This window comes from Meleagris gallopavo, chromosome 1, assembly GCF_905368555.1.
Source record: "Meleagris gallopavo chromosome 1, MGAL_WU_HG_1.1, whole genome shotgun sequence".
In the NCBI taxonomy this organism is placed as follows: Eukaryota; Metazoa; Chordata; class Aves; order Galliformes; family Phasianidae; genus Meleagris; species Meleagris gallopavo.
The window spans coordinates 77,128,325-77,144,841 of NC_139404.1; the positions used below are offsets into that span (position 1 = coordinate 77,128,325).

Below are 16,517 nucleotides of genomic sequence, written 5' to 3' on the forward strand. Positions count from 1 at the left end.
TAGTTTATAACTATGAACATTTTTTTCTTAAATGAGACATTACCTCCAGAGAGTTTCAAAAGAATAAACTTTCTTCTGGGACAGTCAATTCAAATAAATGGCTGAAATTCCAAGGAAACATAATGAGAAAAAAAAAAAAAATTACAGATGAGCTACCTAAAAATAAAATTCTGTCAATGAACACCTAGTAGGTAATCTCACATCAAACTTGCATGATGAGTCTGCAAATCTAAAATTGTTAGTTTGTATTTACTTTTCCTTGAAAGGCACATCAGTGTACTACTGTACTGCACACCCTCCCCTTCTCCCCCCACTCAATTTGTTTGTGGATCAAAGAATTCCACATAGGCATATTGACTATGAAGTGAGTGTGATCTTCCAGAAAAAAAAAAACAAAACAATTATCACATCTTAAGTACTGTGTGCACGTACACTACAAGATGAGCACAATAAAAATTAGAAATGTAGTTACCTTTTATCTTCAACAGTATTAATATATCATAAAAATATTTCCATAAATGTAAACACATACATTGTTCTTAGTAAGATGAACAGCAATCCGTTTTCCATGGTGTTTGTTAAACCTCCATGCTTGGAATACAAAAAAACCGGAGACTTTCCAAGGGATACAGCTCTGCCAGCATGACTAAATTCAACTTATTCCTTTTTTTGCTCTTCACCTTTAGATTCTCTTAGCACTTCTTGCCATTTTTTCTCCATTTCTTCTCTGCAGTTCAGGAAAGCCTCTTCCAAGCGCCTCATGGAATTGGTCAGGTCAGGGTTGGTACGCATTACTACCATGTCATATGCCATCCAGGTTGCCTGAACTATAAACACAAGAAATACTACCAAGCCAGAAATCTTGGCTAAAAATGCAGTGGGTGATAGAACAAAAAAATAAAATACATTAATTATTATCAGTTCAGATTTTATGTTAGAGGAAACCTGACATACAACAGAAGAAGCTGCCCACAATAATGTTCAAAATTAATAGATACAATAAATCTGATATTACTTCCCTATAAATGTCTCAAAATACTTCAGAATGGAAGTATACAGACATATATACTGTAAAGTATGAAAGGGTGGTGGAAATTTTTACCTAAAGTTTACAACAAAGTGAGTAATTAAAAAGAAAGGCACAACAGGCTTTTTTAAAATAAATGAACTGAACCAAAGAATTCTCTCCAGATCAGTAATGTTCAGGAAGAGAAAAGCAGTGAGGAAAAGGAGAACTAAGAAGGCCACAGAATGGAGATGAAAAGCTATTAAGAACAGTGTAACCAATGAGATCAGTTCAGAAAAAAATGAGTATCTGATAAAGCAGAGGAAATTATTTTTGTATTTATTTCATATTTTTCCTTCTGTTTTATCATAAATGGATTGTAGTTTTCTCAGCAACATTTGCAAGCTGCCACGAACTGCAAATTGTTTAATTATCCATTTCCATCTATTCATGTTAGTTGCATAATAGTTTCTGATAGAACTGCTGCAGAAAATAAAGAAGGATGTGCAGTCCCTTCTATTGGTAAGGGACTAAAATTAAATTTGCAAAGGAGTCTTCCATTTGACTAATAAATAATTAAATATCACACACTAACTCGAGTTACTGCACATTCCACCATTTTTCAAAATTAAATTTCATTTTATGTTTTTATTTGTTTTAATGGTTAGTTACATGCCTTAATGTCATTTGTGTTTTTAGCCACCACTCTGAACCAAGCGTGTTCTACTAACTTTTAATTGCTTGCACTCCTTCTCTCAATCAAGGGCATTAGCTGATGGCGATTTTTCCCACTTACATTTCTATGACATGGGAAAGTTCATAGCAATAAATATAAATAATACATCTTCAAAGTCTTCACTCTAGTAAACAAATCCATATTGTTCTTAGTAAAGACCTTTACCTGTCAGTTTTTCCATTTCCTCCAGAAGTTTTTCTAGGTCCCTGTTCAGGTCCTCTATCATCTTCAGCATATTGTCATAGTTTCTCTCTTGAGGTTCTTGTCTGGCCATCTACAAGGAAAACAGGTGTTTTATAATTTATTTTACTTTAAGGTGAGTTGATTTTCTCTGTTGAAGGAAAGCAATATTGCAATAAAATTTATTAATTAAAATATATACACCTTCTCAATTTAGATATGAATTTATTAAGAATCTGACCTGAAAGTAACTGGTTAACAACTGTCTGTTGCATACTACTTTTAATCCATTTTGAAATCATTTTCAGTGGTTCAGAGAGAATTACTCTCAATATGCTGTATTTGTGCCAAGTAATGATTTTAGTATCTGAATCAGAGATCATTAGACAATTTCATCTACTGTTCTGCTACAGTTGTCTTGAAGCCTCTCTCTAAATATTCTGACTCAGGCCAATCCCTAATTTCCAAAGTGAGTTGTAAAACCCCCATTTATGTCCAGTATTTCACACACACACAGTAGCACCAGATAACTGCACATACTAAATTCTGCAACTGTATATGCAGCTAAATTGTGGGAGCAACCTCAGCTTAAATTTACTGGAAGCAAAATAGATAGACTCAACCTCATCAGTGAGTTTCAGAACCTTGATATTATCCAAAAAATGAGACATATACAGCCTCGCTTTTATTTCCTTTCCTGAAAACAAGGGTTGGGGTGACACTGTGGAAAGGAAAGAGCTCCACTGTGGTAATTACATCACGCAGTTGGCAAAGTTTTTGTCAGTTTTGTTTTAAATATATGTAATTGTTCAAATGCTATCAGAGGGTACCCACTTTCAGGTTTTTATTGTAGATAAATGTGGAAGAAATGCCACGAGTTATAGTGGATCTAAAGCACTTAAAGCACTTCAAATGAACGTCAAGCCTCATCAGGGTGCTTCGTGTTCAGAGGTCTCACCACACACTTAAGTCTTACTAAGTAACCAAGCGTTGATAAAGCCAGGATGCCAAGGGTCTTAAAAAAGTGGACACGGTCCCGATTTCATCAGGACCTTCACCCAGCACAGTGGCTGCAGGGCTCCTGGCTGCCAGCGCCGCTGCGAGGCTGGCCGAACACCCATCAGGCAACCGCACACCGCCGCGGTGCCCGGACAGAAGGCAGAGAGCTGGTTCTGCTGATCCCTGCACCTTTGCGTTCACGCTCCAGCCCGTACCGCCTCTCCCTCGACCCCGCCGCAACCGACACGCCCGCCGACGCCCAACCGACGCCCTGGGTTCCTCCCCACCCCTCCGAAGTCGCGTGCGCAGCGCGGTTCCCTCCTCCTGAGCGTAGCAACGGGGACGGGCGGGAACGGGACACGAGAAAATGCTCTTCTGCCCTTCCCTGTCCGCTCGTGCCTGCTCTGCCCTCGAGCTCACCACCTCGGTTAATCTTCTGTTTCACGACAAGAAACACTTCGACAAGCAGTTAGGCGGCCGTGGGAAAGGAAGGGGAAGGACACGGGGCTGGAAGTGGCAGTGCAGCCGTCCAGGTGTGCCCCGGAGCCGCTACAGGAGGGTGCTCGCCGGTTCTAGCAGTGTCCTGTCCGCCCAGTCTTACTTCCAGCGCGGCCGCAGCCGGCCCTGGGCCGCGACAGAGCGGGCGCCTCAGCGGGCCCCCGCCGCGGTGCTCCCTGGCTATGGCCTCCGGTGCGGGCCTGGCCCGCTGCCTGCTGCGTGGTGCCTCGTCCCCGGCCTGCCACAAAACATAAGTACTCCAGGAGGCCGGAGAGCAGGAGGTAATTCCCCCTTGCCTGTCTGCGGTTCCCCAGTTCCCACAGCCCTACATCCCCCCGATGCTGTCGTCCTTCAGCCGCCCTGCCGCTCCGGGCCGGAGACCTCGAGCTGTTGCCGTGAGAGATCTGAAAATAAGTGCCAAGTGATGCCTCAAGCACAAACTCTTGAAGTTGGATACGTCTGCTTTCTTTCCTACAGAGGTACACCTGCCTGTCTTCATGATCTTTGTCTTTACAGTTACTGGAGAAGGTGTTTGCTGGGCTAGGCAAAGAAGGGCAAGACATTTTATGATGGCTGAAAAACAAGACATGAAGTTTGTCTAATTTGTTGATAACAGGCATTAAGTGGTTTATGTCCTATTCTCTATTGATTCATGTCCTATTCTCTATTGATTTCCAAGCCTTACTATCTGCTTCTACTAGTACCCAAACCTTAAACTACTCTCGTTTTTAAATAATTGAGTATATTGGTATTTTAATTATGTGTGAAACTTTCACTCATCTCTTGTTACCACCACTCATTTCACTGCCAGCTATTACTTATTGTACACAATAAGTAGCTAGTTTAAATTTTGCACTCCATCCCTATAAAAAATTAAACGTAGCAATTTACATGAAAACTGTGGAATTTATCACAAAGTATTGTGTTGCTAAAATTTTGCAGGGCGTTGAAAGTAGGCAAATCTTTCAAGGCATATGAAAGAAAAGATAACATTTGGCTAAATAAATTCTTGTATCACGGGTTGCTGGAGGCAATGGAAAGCAGTCCCACTGCCAGCTGTCTCAGGCACAGTGCTCGCTAATGGACCTCTTGTTTGAAGTGGCACAGCCATTTTGATGTTTTCTGGCACCCCAGCTTCTGAATTCTCTGCCACTAAGCAGTCTCCCAGAGGCTGCTGCTTATGTATATGTGGGTGTTTGTATGTTCTTAAAAACTCGTACTTGCTCTGGTGTTGTTTGCTATTTAATATTTCCCCTTTGCTCTGTGAAAATCTGGGCGAACATTGTGTGTTCATGTAGCAATTTTGTTTATGCATGTAATTCCAATAGCTTAGTTATAGCTACTATAGCTATATAGTTATTGCTAGTGCATAATACTATACAGACTAAAATCCATTTGCAGTGACATTGGCAGACAGGAAAATGTTCAGTTTCAGCATGTCTGATTTATTTGTCATTCTTATTGTCTGTTCTTTGGGACACAGTGATGTGTTAGAAAGTGAATTGCAGGTCAAAAATGCATTATTAAGTGGAATAGTTCTTGAACATATTTTTATGTAACACTGTTTCATAAAATTTTTGTGATATGTACTTTGTAGTTCTAATAAGGTCTCTGTGGTCAACCTTTCTGGGAGAGAGATGGCTCCTCTACTTCTTTTTGTGTGAAGTGGTGCAATTTATTCAGTACTTATATTGGGTGCTTAAGCTAAATATGTTCAACAGCTTCTAAGTTTTGACAACATGAACCATTGTATTCTCACTTGGAAATGTGAACAATGAAAATGCAGTGGCAAAACCCAGGAACTTAAGAGGAAAGTTTATGTGTTTAACAGAAAGAATAAAACAGAAAGAGAAAAGGTCAAATTAAGAGAAGAATATGCATACATAACGTGCTCAGGAACCTAGTTGCTAAGGGCAGTAATACCCCAAAACTACACAAAGCTAATGGAAATGCAAGTGATACATGCTGCACCTACTTTGCAGTCTATCAGTTCATCTATTGCCTGTGGAGTCCTGGGAAGAACTCCATGGGATAACTGGATAAGTACTGATTTTGAGATGCCAAAGAGCGGATCCTTTCAGAAAAAACTTGCTTTCTGGATCGTTACTTGGAGTTTGCTGATTTTTGTGACTTTTTAGCCACAAGATGGTTTTAACCACTGAGTGGTTTGTGGCTGCATTTGCCACCAGTCCCCAAAGTGCATTGTAGAGATTACTGAGCAGTTGTGTATGGATGGGATGGTTGCTTCGTATACTGTAAATGTCTCAGAGATAAAGAGGACATTTTTGTTCACAGAACTGCCACTCCACCAATTTCAGTGCACCTAATCATACTTGCATAAGGAAAAACAGAGGGAAGAACACAAACATTTAAACAGGCAGTGTTCTCCTTATGGATGTGCACAGGCAAAATAAATAAATTATAGCAGAAGTTTGCTTTTAACGGGATGAAATGTGACAGTAGATGTCTGCTGTCCCTTAACCGAGCAGGAGGAAGGGTTTATGGACCAGTGAGGAAGACTAGTCTGAAACCTGAACTCTGAGCTGTTTAAATATCTTCTCCGACCAGTCTGACTGGGAGCACAGCAGAAAGATTAACTAGGGAAACAAAAAGGAAACAAAAAGCAGTGGGGGTTGCTACCTTTGCATATGCATACCTTGAATATTAACCCTTGCATATCATGCTTTTTTTTTTTTTCCTCTGCAGATGGGGTCTTTAGAAAACTGGGGGAGAAGGAGTGAAAGGAGAAAGACTATCAGTTATTGTATTTTTAAACCCTAATCCCTAAATAAGAATCAGGTTCCTCTGAAGAGATTCCCCCAGCTGCCTTTACAAAAGGAGGCTATGGAAAGTAACATATTTCAATAAATAACACACATAAAAGAGGAAATGTCATTTTCAATGTAGCCACTTATTAAACAGGAATGGGTTATAGGACAGATCCTGTGCATCTTCATGGAAAAAATAAGTCGATGCAGGTTAGCACCAGAATAAGAGGATGACAGAAATCAGAGACTGAGCTTGAAATTTACAGCTGTAGTGATCTTTGTAACTGAAGTAAATGCTCAGTCTGGAACATGGGTGTTCATCTTCCTGACTTTCTTGGGCTTCACTGTGTGAAGAGGAATTGTCTTGGACAATATATGGAATACATAATGTAGCTAATGTACTTAAATAGTTATTTTGTGTTTTTAAATATTTTTTTATTAAAGCATTAAAAAAGGAGAGCAACAGAAACATAAAATTAGTGGGATATTTGACCTTGGTTTTGTGAAAATAATGCATCAGTGTCTGATTCAGTGAAAGTGGTTGCAATACTTAGTGAAGTCTCAAGGTGCTTATCTAGGTGTTTTGATCTAATTGTGTCCTTCTGGTGCTTCAGCCTTGAAAACAGTTGTTCAGAAATGTATGTACTGCCCCCCCCCCCCCAAAAAAAAAAAAATTGCTGACAAAAAATAAAGCATTTTTGTTAAGTGAGGGATATTTTTTCTCTGATGAGTTAGATCTTAGCATTTCATCCCAACTCAGCCACCTTCCTTCAGAAAAGCTAAAGATGTCCCCATAATCAGCATACGTACTTTGAAGGAACTCCAGGAACTGGTATGATTCAATCCCTTGGTCATCATGAAATTCACACTTTTGGTGATGATTTTCATGACTTTATTGATTTTTAAAGCTTTGCATGTAAATTTTCTTGATGAACGATGCAGCAGCATTTTGTCCGAGCAACAGCAATTGCATCGCCTTCCAATAACTTTTGTAAGTCCCCCTTTTTTAGCAGTTGTCACTGGGGCACCATCAGTATCTGTACCAGATATGTTGACAAAGGTTAAAGAAAACTGCTTTATTGTAATTGTTACTGCTTCACACAAATCAAGAGATTTAGTTGGGTCTTTTAATGGCACCAAAGAAATAATTTCTTCAGTGACACTCAGTAACTCCCTTGAAATTGATAAGCTGAGCCGTGTCTGTAGCACCAGTACTTTCATGTGCCACCAAAGCATAAGACCTGAAATTTGAAATTAACAATTTCCTATATGTTCAATTTGTTTGGCTATAGTCCAGTGGGACAAACTGATTTTAGAAAGATCTGCTTTTTTATAAAGACACATTATATCTGCCATGCTTTTCATACGTTGCTTAATAAACTCATTGTCAGTAAATGGCTTTGATTTTTTTTGGTTCAGATTCGCTACCACATAACTAGCTTTTACAATAGAGTCCATTTGAGTTGTTTGGTTTTTTGCTAAGGGATTGGTGTGCACCCAGGGCACGACCAGACCACTTGGTGGGGAATAGCCACCACCATCATGGCATGGGGCAGGGAGTGGGCTGCGTTGTGAGCTGTACTGGGCCACATGCAGGATGAAGGCCACAGGTTGGATGTGTGCAGTCTAGGGGATTTCTCTTCTCTTCTTTCAGGGGACAAAACTCCACATCACTGCACTATTCACTAATACTGTTCTGTTCACTTCTGCCAGCCTACGTAGAGATCAGGCAGTGAAGAGATACAGTCCCAGTATTCACCATTTTGCACACTTAGACAGTAAATACCAGATGGAAGAATAATACCAGAGAGAAGCTCTGCAGATATATTGATAAATTATCTATTGTGTTTCAGTATGTAACTCAACCTCTCTGTCTCTACTTCAGTCTTCCCTAAATGAAGTAATGTACACAGCACCAAAGTATTGATACAAATAGGTCGGGTTTGCTCAAGGAGTTGGTAGAGATCATATCATCTTCATGTTCTCAAAGCTATCTATGGCATACTATCTACTGTAAAATGAACTTTGTCTCTCAGTGTTAGGCCTCATGTTGTTTCCTCTTGTAATACAACTGCTTTCCACTTGTGTGATATAGGTAAGCAAATAATCTTGTAGAGGCTTGTTTAACCAGGAGTCGGGAATCTGAAACATGAGATTTTTCAGTGATAAGCAAAGGCAGTCTTTGAGCTGATGTGGGGAGCCTGCAGTCAAGGAGCTGGGACTTAAATACAGTGGTTGCCTGGAAGAAAGTCCCCAGGGCAGAAATGCTGAGGAAATGAAATGCAGTGAGGAGTACACCTCACAGATTATTCAGGATTGAGAGCATTAGCAGAGCTGAACAATGTCCTCAGGGCCCTATTAACAGGACAACATCACAGGGAAGTTCAAGAATATTGACAGGTCTTGTTAGGGAGCTCAGGACATATTTGAAGAAGTTTTGTAAGTGTGCATCAATGACAGGACTGTGTAGGGAGCTCCAGGCTGGACTACTGGGAGGATGGGGAAAGAGAAGTGACAGCAGAGCTGAAAAATGAAAGCAGAAATGCAATGGACAGCCTGAGCGGAAGGGATACAAGGGACGAGAATGTAAGAAAAACTTGCATTGCTACTGTCTGTTCTGTCATGATTTTTATTAATCTCTTCTCCTTTTGCTCATTTGCATGTTCTCTATCATGCCGTGTTCCTACTAGAAAGCTTTTTCAGCATCTGAGTATTTTAGGGATTTTATACCAATTTTCTGTTCTGATAATCCTTTTTTTTTTTTCCCCTCTAAACGTGAAACATTAATATGAAGAGCATGGTTTCCATTTGTTATGTTATTCCTCCTGGTCTGTTGTTTATCTGCCTTTCAAATTACACTCCAGGTTCCCACCCAAGGAGCCTTTGCCTTGCTCAGCTCTCATCAGCCAGATGGACCCGTTTCATGGGTTTGTCCCTACCTGTCAACTCATGTGTTAGACTTACGATCTTTCTGGGGAGAAACTGAAAGGAACTTGAGGAGTAAAGAACTGAAGCTGGGCGGGTCTGGGGCAGGGAAATCAGTGAGAAGGAAGTTAGTCATAAGAATTACAGCAGCACGAAGTAATTGTATTGAGTGGCCTTAGACAAACGGGGAAACAGCAGCATGTAACCTGCAGGAAAAGAGTACCGCAGGGCAAGAGAAGTGGTGTAGTTCAGGTAAGAGAGAAAACAGCGTTGGAAGATTAGCTAATGAGTATTTACATATTTGAGAAGACTTTTATTAACATCAATTTGCCCTAAACTAGGATATAACTGCACCATAAAGTCTATATGCTTCTGTATGTATATGTATCAGCATCTGTACTTACTGACTTACTGATATAGTAATACATTTGGGGGGGGGGGGGGAAGGGGGGAAGAGGAAAGAAACAGAGATCTCCCTATTTGCAGGTTGGTTTAGTGAAATAACTGCCGGACCCATTTTGAACAGGAGGAAGTAAGTTCAATTTAAAACTAACCTCAGTTCACCAGTGATGCAGTGCCTGTCTATATAAGTAAGTACATTCAGTGCTTGATGAAATAGTATGTGCCGGGGTATCGATTCAGAATTAATTAGCATTTGATTCCTTCATTGTTACTTGATTGTAAGGATGGTAAATAACCTATCTAGCTATTTCTGTGTATTTATATGTTTTCATCTCTCTGTGTGTATGCGCACGCTATTGATTAAATTGTAAACAAAATCTCTGTTAAATGCACCAAGAATCATCTAAAAGTTAGGAACTTGTGAAGGTGAAGTTGTCTACACAGCTTCAGCTAAGTTTTAATATGGATGCATAACTGTGAAAGCGGATACAAATTGTGTTTCATAAGCCAATATACAGCAACATAATATGCCGTATTTTTATCAGCGGTGTTTTTTACAACAAGTGCTACGTATAGCTGTGGTCCTTTGAAAAACCCTTAACATTTTTTCTGTCCTGTCAGAGCTTTTGCTGTCACAGCGTTACAGAATATCAATATCAGATTTATAACTGTATCAGGTTCATACTAGGGTTTTATACAGGTTCAGTGCTTGCAAATACCACCAAAATCAGAGTTCAGTCAAACAAAAAGATATAGCATGGGTGGCACTTCTAAAAGTAGCCTTTGATTTTGAAATACTCAAAAGAAAGTCAAAGGCAAGAGTATGCTTGAGTGTCTGGCATCCAGACTTTTCATATTCCTTCTCATTAGAGGCTTCAGGTTAATGCATGCATTCTTTTTTTATTTATTTGTTTTTGTTTTTTAATTCAAACTTTTATTTTGCAGACTATCTGTAAGAAGTAATATTTTTGTGGCCTCATTTAAGGAGGAATGTGATCAGTATGATCAAGGTATATGTTAATAGTTCAGAAAATATACTAGGTCTTGTCTGCATCAGAAAAAAAATATTTTTATTTAAATCACCATTCGGTTTCTGTGCTGTTTCACAGTTCTGTAGTCAGAATTTTCTCAGGCTGCACGAATAAATTTGTTTTTTTTTTTTTTTTTGTGAAAGTATCTAAGTTTAAACAAAGCTTAGTGCCTTGAAATTTTGCATATCTCCATTGATGTGGTGCCAGTTTGAACTAACCTTTCTATAAAAGCACAGCAGTGCAGAGTGCTTTTCACTCATATTTCTCAGTGCAGTAGTGGCTGCTGACTTTGCTTGTTTTTAATTCTCCCTTGAAAAGAGTCAGGTTTGCTGTAAGTAATTCACCAGTTCAGATTGCGGCACGGATTACATTATTTGCTGTTTTCCCCATGGTTTAGCTCTTCAAAACTTATCATTCTGATTTTCTTTCACTCCTTAATATACTTTATTAGCAGCTAGCCTAGATTTGATGTTCAGATACCACTTCTAATTTTGGATCAAGTGAAAATATTGAGTCAATACATGATTTCTTTAAAACACTTTCTGTCTTATAAAACATTATGGCTGCCAGCTGGCACACAAGGGAGTTGAAGCACCAAATCTCTGTAGTTGAGGAATTACCAAAGCAAATACAGCAAGCTGCAGAATATTATTGTTAATCTCTGTTCAGGACAGTGGTGAGGCATTCCTGGTATGTTAAGAATTGATCTGACCAGTCCCAATTTCCCAATCTGAACAGCTGGAGATACTGCTCAGACTAAGCAGCTCAGAGGTTCCCTAAGGTGAACAATGAGATGGCTCAGTGTGTCAGGGAAAACTTGCAAAGTTGCCACAATCTGCTAGGCTACTGGAGAAATTGTCACTAAAATTTTCTGAAAGCAGAAGGGACAGGACATGCAGTCTAACAGGTGCAAAGCCATAAGCATATATCCTGGCATCAAGTTGTTAGATGTGAGACCTATCAGTTGTTTTTTTATTTGTTTTGGAAGCTACTGTTAAGCAGAATCGTCAGTGTTACAGGAAGAAATGTATTTCACTGTTTGCTTTTCCATAGTGATTTTCTTTTGCAAATTTCACATTCAGTGTCCACAACTGCCAGGTTATCTGAAGCCCAGAAACTGTGGTTTCACTGCCATTTTGGCATCTGCCATTTTCTAGTAGTTCCCCTCTCTTTTGGCTGCATGGCCTGAGTAGTGCACTTGCATATCATGTCTATCTAGGTCACGTTCAAAGGTCATATAAAAGAGAAGTAAAATAATAAAAGCAGTACAAAAGTGGTGACTGAAAAGGCATGAGATCATGGTTCTGCTGCTGCAAGAAATTAAATAGAATCACAGAATGGCCTGGGTTGAAAAGGACCACAATGATTGTCTAGTTTCAACCCCCCTGCTATGTGCAGGATCACCAACCTCCAGACCAGGCAGCCCAGAGCCACATCCAGCCTGGCCTTGAATGCCTCCAGCAATGGGGCATCCACAGCCTCCTTGGGCAACCTGTTCCAGTGTGTCACCACCCTCTGGGGGAAAAACTTCCTCCTAATATCTAACCTCCCCTGCCTCAGTTTAAACCATTCCCCCTTGTCCTATCACTGTCTACCCTCATAAACAGTTGTACTCCCTCCTGTTCATACGTTCCCTTCAAGTGTTTGAAGGCCACTGTGAGGTCTCTCTGAAGCCTTCTCTAAGCTAAACAAGCCCAGTTCCCTCAACCTTTCTTCATAGGAGAGGTGCTCCAGCCCCCTGATCATCTCAGTTCCTCTCCTCTGGACCCATTACAAGAGCTCCATGTCTTGTGCTGGGGGCTCCAGGCCTGGATGCAGTACTCCAGATGGGGCCTCACAAGAGCAGAGTAGAGGGGGACGATCACTTCCCTCTCCCTGCTGGCCATTCCTCTTTTGATGCAGCCCAGAACACAGTTGGCCTTCCGGGCTGCAGGCACACACTGCTGGCTCATGTCCAGCTTCTCGTCCACCAGGACCCCCAAGTTCTTCTCCACAGGGCTGCTCTCAAGGAGATCTTCGCCTAGTTTGTACAAATACCTGGGATTGCCCCGACCCAAGTGCAGCACCCTGCACTTGGCCTTATTGAACCTCATTAAGTTTTCATGGGCACATTTCTCCAGCCTGTCTGGGTCCCTCTGGATGGCTTCCCTTCCTTCCAGTGTATTGACTGCACTGTTCACCTTGGCGTCATCTGCAAACTTGCTAAGGGTGCATTTGATGCTATCGTGTATGTCATTGATGAAGATGTTGAAGAGCACCAGTCCCAAGACCAACCCCTGAGGGAAACTACTTGTGATCGGCCTCCACCCTGACACAGAACCATTGATCACAACTCTTTGGCTGCATCCAGCCAACCAATTCCAACTCCATCAAACAGTCCATCCTTCACTTCCATGCCTCGCCAAATTAGAGAGAAGGATACAGTGAGGGACCATGTCAAAGGCTTTGCAGAAGTCCAGGTAGATGACATCCATCGCCCTTTCCCCATCCACTGATGCCATCACTCCATCATAGAAGGCCACCAGATTGGTCAGGCAAGATCTTGATGAAGCCCTTCTGGCTGTCTCGGATCACCTCTTTGTCTTGTATGTGCCTCCTCCTCCTAGGAGGATCTGCTCCATGATCTTCCCAGGTACAGAGGGTGAGGCTCTCCGGCCTGTAGTTCCCCTGGTCTTCCTTTCCGCCTTTCTTAAAAATAAGAGTAATGTTTCCTTTTTTCCAGTCACTGGGGACTTCATTAGAGCCATGATTTTTCAAATATGATGGAGAGCGGCTTGGCAACCACATCAGCCATCTCTCTCAGAACCCTGGGATGGATATCATCCAACCCCATGGACTTATATACATTCAGTTCCATGAGGAGGACTTGGACTTGTTCCACTATTACAGTGGGATGGAATTCACTCCCCACACTTCACCTAGAGTTTCAGGGTCCTGGCAGACATGGGAAGCCTGACCACCTGTGAAGACCTAGGCAAAGTACTGAGTACCTCAGCTTTTTCTATGTCTGAGGAAACCAGCTCTCCATTATCCTTCATCAGAGGGGGAACATTCTCCTTGACCTGTCTCCTCCTGCGTACATACCAGAACCCCTTCTTGTTATCTTTCATATCCCTTGCCAGGTTCAGCTCCATCTGTGCCTTGGCTTTCCTCATCCTATCTCTACATATGCAGACAACAGCACGTGTCAATACAGACAACTGTATTCCTGCTAGGCTACACAACCCTGCTTCCACTTCCAGTACGTTTCCCTCTTTTCCCTCAGTTTAAGCTGCAGATCCTTGCTCATCCACATCAGTCACCTGCTTCCCCTGCTTGACTTCTTCTGCTGGAGGATGGAGAGCCGTTGCACTCAGAAGGGTGTCCTTAGAAGAGCTGCAGCTCTGTTCTGTACCCATGCCCTTAAGGACAGTTTCCCAGGGAATTCCACTTAGCAGTTCCTTGAGCAGCTGCAATTTTGCTCTCCTGAAGCTCAGAGTCCTGACTCTGCTTTTTGCCAGACCTGCATTCCTTCAGATCACAAACTCCACCAGTGCATGGTCACTACAACCCAGGCTGCCTCCAATCTTAACCTCTCTAATGCTCTCCTCCACATTGGTGAGCACCAGGTCCAGCAGGGCTTCATCTCAGGTTAGTCCATCTAATACCTGGACCAGGAATTTATCCCCAACAGACTCCAGGAATCTCCTGGACTGTCTGCCACCGCTGTGCCGCTATCCCAGCAGATATGTAGGTGGTTGAAATCCCCCATCTTGATAAGAGCCCATGAGCATGACACCTCCTGCAGCTGAAGCAAGAAGGCCTCATCAACAGGCTCCCCCTGATCGGGTGGCCTGTAGCAGACCCCAGTCACTAGATGCCCTTTCCTGGACTGATCCATGATTTTAACCCACAACCTCTCAACCTGATCATGGCTGTTTCTCAAGACACAGCTCTCTGCAATATATCCATTTCCTAACATAGAGGGCAACTCTGCCACCCCTCCTACCCTTTCTATCCCTTCTGGAAAGCCTGTAGCCATCAGTCAAAATAATAGGAGGTATCGTGATTAAAAGATTTATTTTGTTTTATCAGTCAGGCAGTATTCTAGACTGAAATAATTACTCAGGTGTTCTTTACCTGCCTTTTGGCTCATGACTCACTTGAAAAATGACTGACAGAATAGGAAAAAAATGTACCTGTGGCTCAATTCTGACACAGGGAATAGTATTACAATACAGCTTTAGACAAAATAGCTGTTCACCATCCTGAGTAGTGGGAGATCCGTTTTCCCTGCTTCTGAATGTATGTTCCTGCCACTTCCTCAAGCCTGTGCTGGCACTTGTCAAATTGCTTGGTGACACATGATAGGAAACTAATGTGGTAAATATTATTTGTACTGGCATAGAGGTTTGAATCAGTTTATCATGTGATCAGATGCATTGCTGAGAACAAAACAGTGGGAAGAGAGCAGAAAGGAAAGATACCCTTGTCTGGTTTTGTAGTGGTGAACCCTTAATTCAGCTTGGCTTCAGTCACAAAACCACAAAACCTCAGTGTCCCTTACTGGGCCACTGAACCAGTTTGTACAGTCCCCACAGCTGACGTCTTTTAACTACTTATTCCTGAACTGATGTTGTTCATTATGCTTTATTTAAATTACCAGAGTGGTAGAACAGCTTGATGAGCAAACAAACGCGACTGAAAACAAAACACCACCTTCTTCCACCAGTGCTCATCATGTTGTCAGATGTTCACTGTGGAGAAGTAAGCAGTCAGTATGAGCCAGATATGGGAGCTTACTCACTTGGCACTATCAGCAAAAGGATAGCTGTTGAACTACTCCATGCACAGTTTACTCAGAAGCCTCCTAGTATCAGTTTGCAGACAGTGTTGACTGTCTCTGCTAATGTTTTACTATATATCTCTTACAGTTCAAGGGCAGTTGCTTCTGCTATTTCTAGCCATGACACTCTTGGATATATATTTAGCTTGGACATAGAGTGTTGGATACAAGTAGTGGTCAAAGAAAGGCTTAACTACCATTGTTGTTACAGTCCATATGGAATCATGTTGTATCTCAACATTGTTAACAATAAATTGAGCATTGCCTTGTAAGTCACTGTATCTTTGCCACAGCAAAAACTATCACATCTTGCTGGATTTGTTTTATGAAAAGCCTGTTCTTGCACTCTGAGCTAGGGGCCCCCAACTGTTCTGGGAAACAGGTAGGCGTCTTTTCAAAGCTCTTCTGCAAGAACTTTGCACCCTCTATTGCATATCTTCATAAAGAACAAGCTTCTATTGTTCTCTTGTGTTGAGAAACATTGTTCTAGAAAAGCTAAGTAGTATTCTGGTCAGTGTACAAAGGGGAGGTTTTCAGAGCCTGAAACGACCCAGGAAACACTGTTATCTTGATCTTTGGCATTCTGAAAGTAGAGTGGCCTGATACCATGATTTTTACCTACCAAGTTTTGTTTTGATTTTTTTTTTTTTTTTTTAAATCAAGCTGTTAAGTCACATTGATGTGCTGCACAACAGAGGATCTGGTGAAAAAGTGCATGTCTTAAAAAAAAAAAAAAAAAAAAAAGAAAAAGAAATTCCAGGATTTGAGTAAACAACAAAAAATGAATTTTAACTGAAGGAGAAGGAAATCAGAATAAGTTGAAATAAGCTCAGGCAAGGCAAGGGCAAGTTGTGTGTTAAAACAAATATTTTTGACATAAACAGGATAAATGAAAATTCAAGAATTCCAAGAAGTAGATTTCAGTATGTTTAAAAAAAAAATACTAAAAAAAAAAAAAAATAGTGGGATGACTAAATAGATGTTTACTTGTACTTACCAAACTGCCCAGTGCAAATTCTAAACTGAAATAATACAGGCTATGTCCTCCAGGTTGAGACAGCAGTGATGTTATCACAGCGTAAGACATAGATGAAGAAGATAGCACTTCTAGTAAGATCTAAAATTTTGAACCTCTTTAGATATTCTT

General features: G+C 41.2%; 2 protein-coding genes across 13 annotated transcripts in view; one reads left to right on the plus strand and one right to left on the minus strand.

Moving 5' to 3' along the window:
- On the minus strand, window positions 1-3,483 carry SYCE3 (synaptonemal complex central element protein 3). 5 transcript variants are annotated; one of them, XM_019618317.3, is made up of 3 exons: window positions 3,342-3,483; window positions 1,908-2,016; window positions 1-827 (listed from the first exon to the last, which is right to left on the minus strand). In XM_019618317.3, exons 2-3 carry the CDS (start codon window positions 2,014-2,016, stop codon window positions 658-660), a joined length of 279 nt encoding a protein of 92 aa, XP_019473862.2. In that variant the 5' UTR covers window positions 3,342-3,483; the 3' UTR covers window positions 1-657. The 5 variants fall into 5 exon arrangements, with proteins under 5 accessions (XP_019473862.2, XP_003202713.2, XP_019473855.2 ...); XM_003202665.5 differs by having other exon boundaries at window positions 3,209-3,345; XM_019618310.2 differs by lacking the exon at window positions 3,342-3,483 and adding an exon at window positions 3,137-3,253.
- The window catches only part of STYK1 (STY kinase 1), a 26,972-nt gene continuing 13,843 nt past the window's right edge, over window positions 3,389-16,517 (plus strand). For 2 of the 8 annotated variants that reach the window (XM_010718565.4, XM_085236194.1), the window contains exons 1-2: window positions 3,389-3,700; window positions 3,775-3,898. The gene's annotated coding sequence lies outside the window, so the exon portion shown is untranslated. Of the gene's footprint in view, window positions 3,899-8,410; window positions 8,774-9,213; window positions 9,365-9,598; window positions 9,703-16,517 lie in introns of those variants that run through there. The other 6 variants (XM_085236200.1, XM_010718556.4, XM_010718571.4 and 3 more) reach the window with 6 other exon arrangements.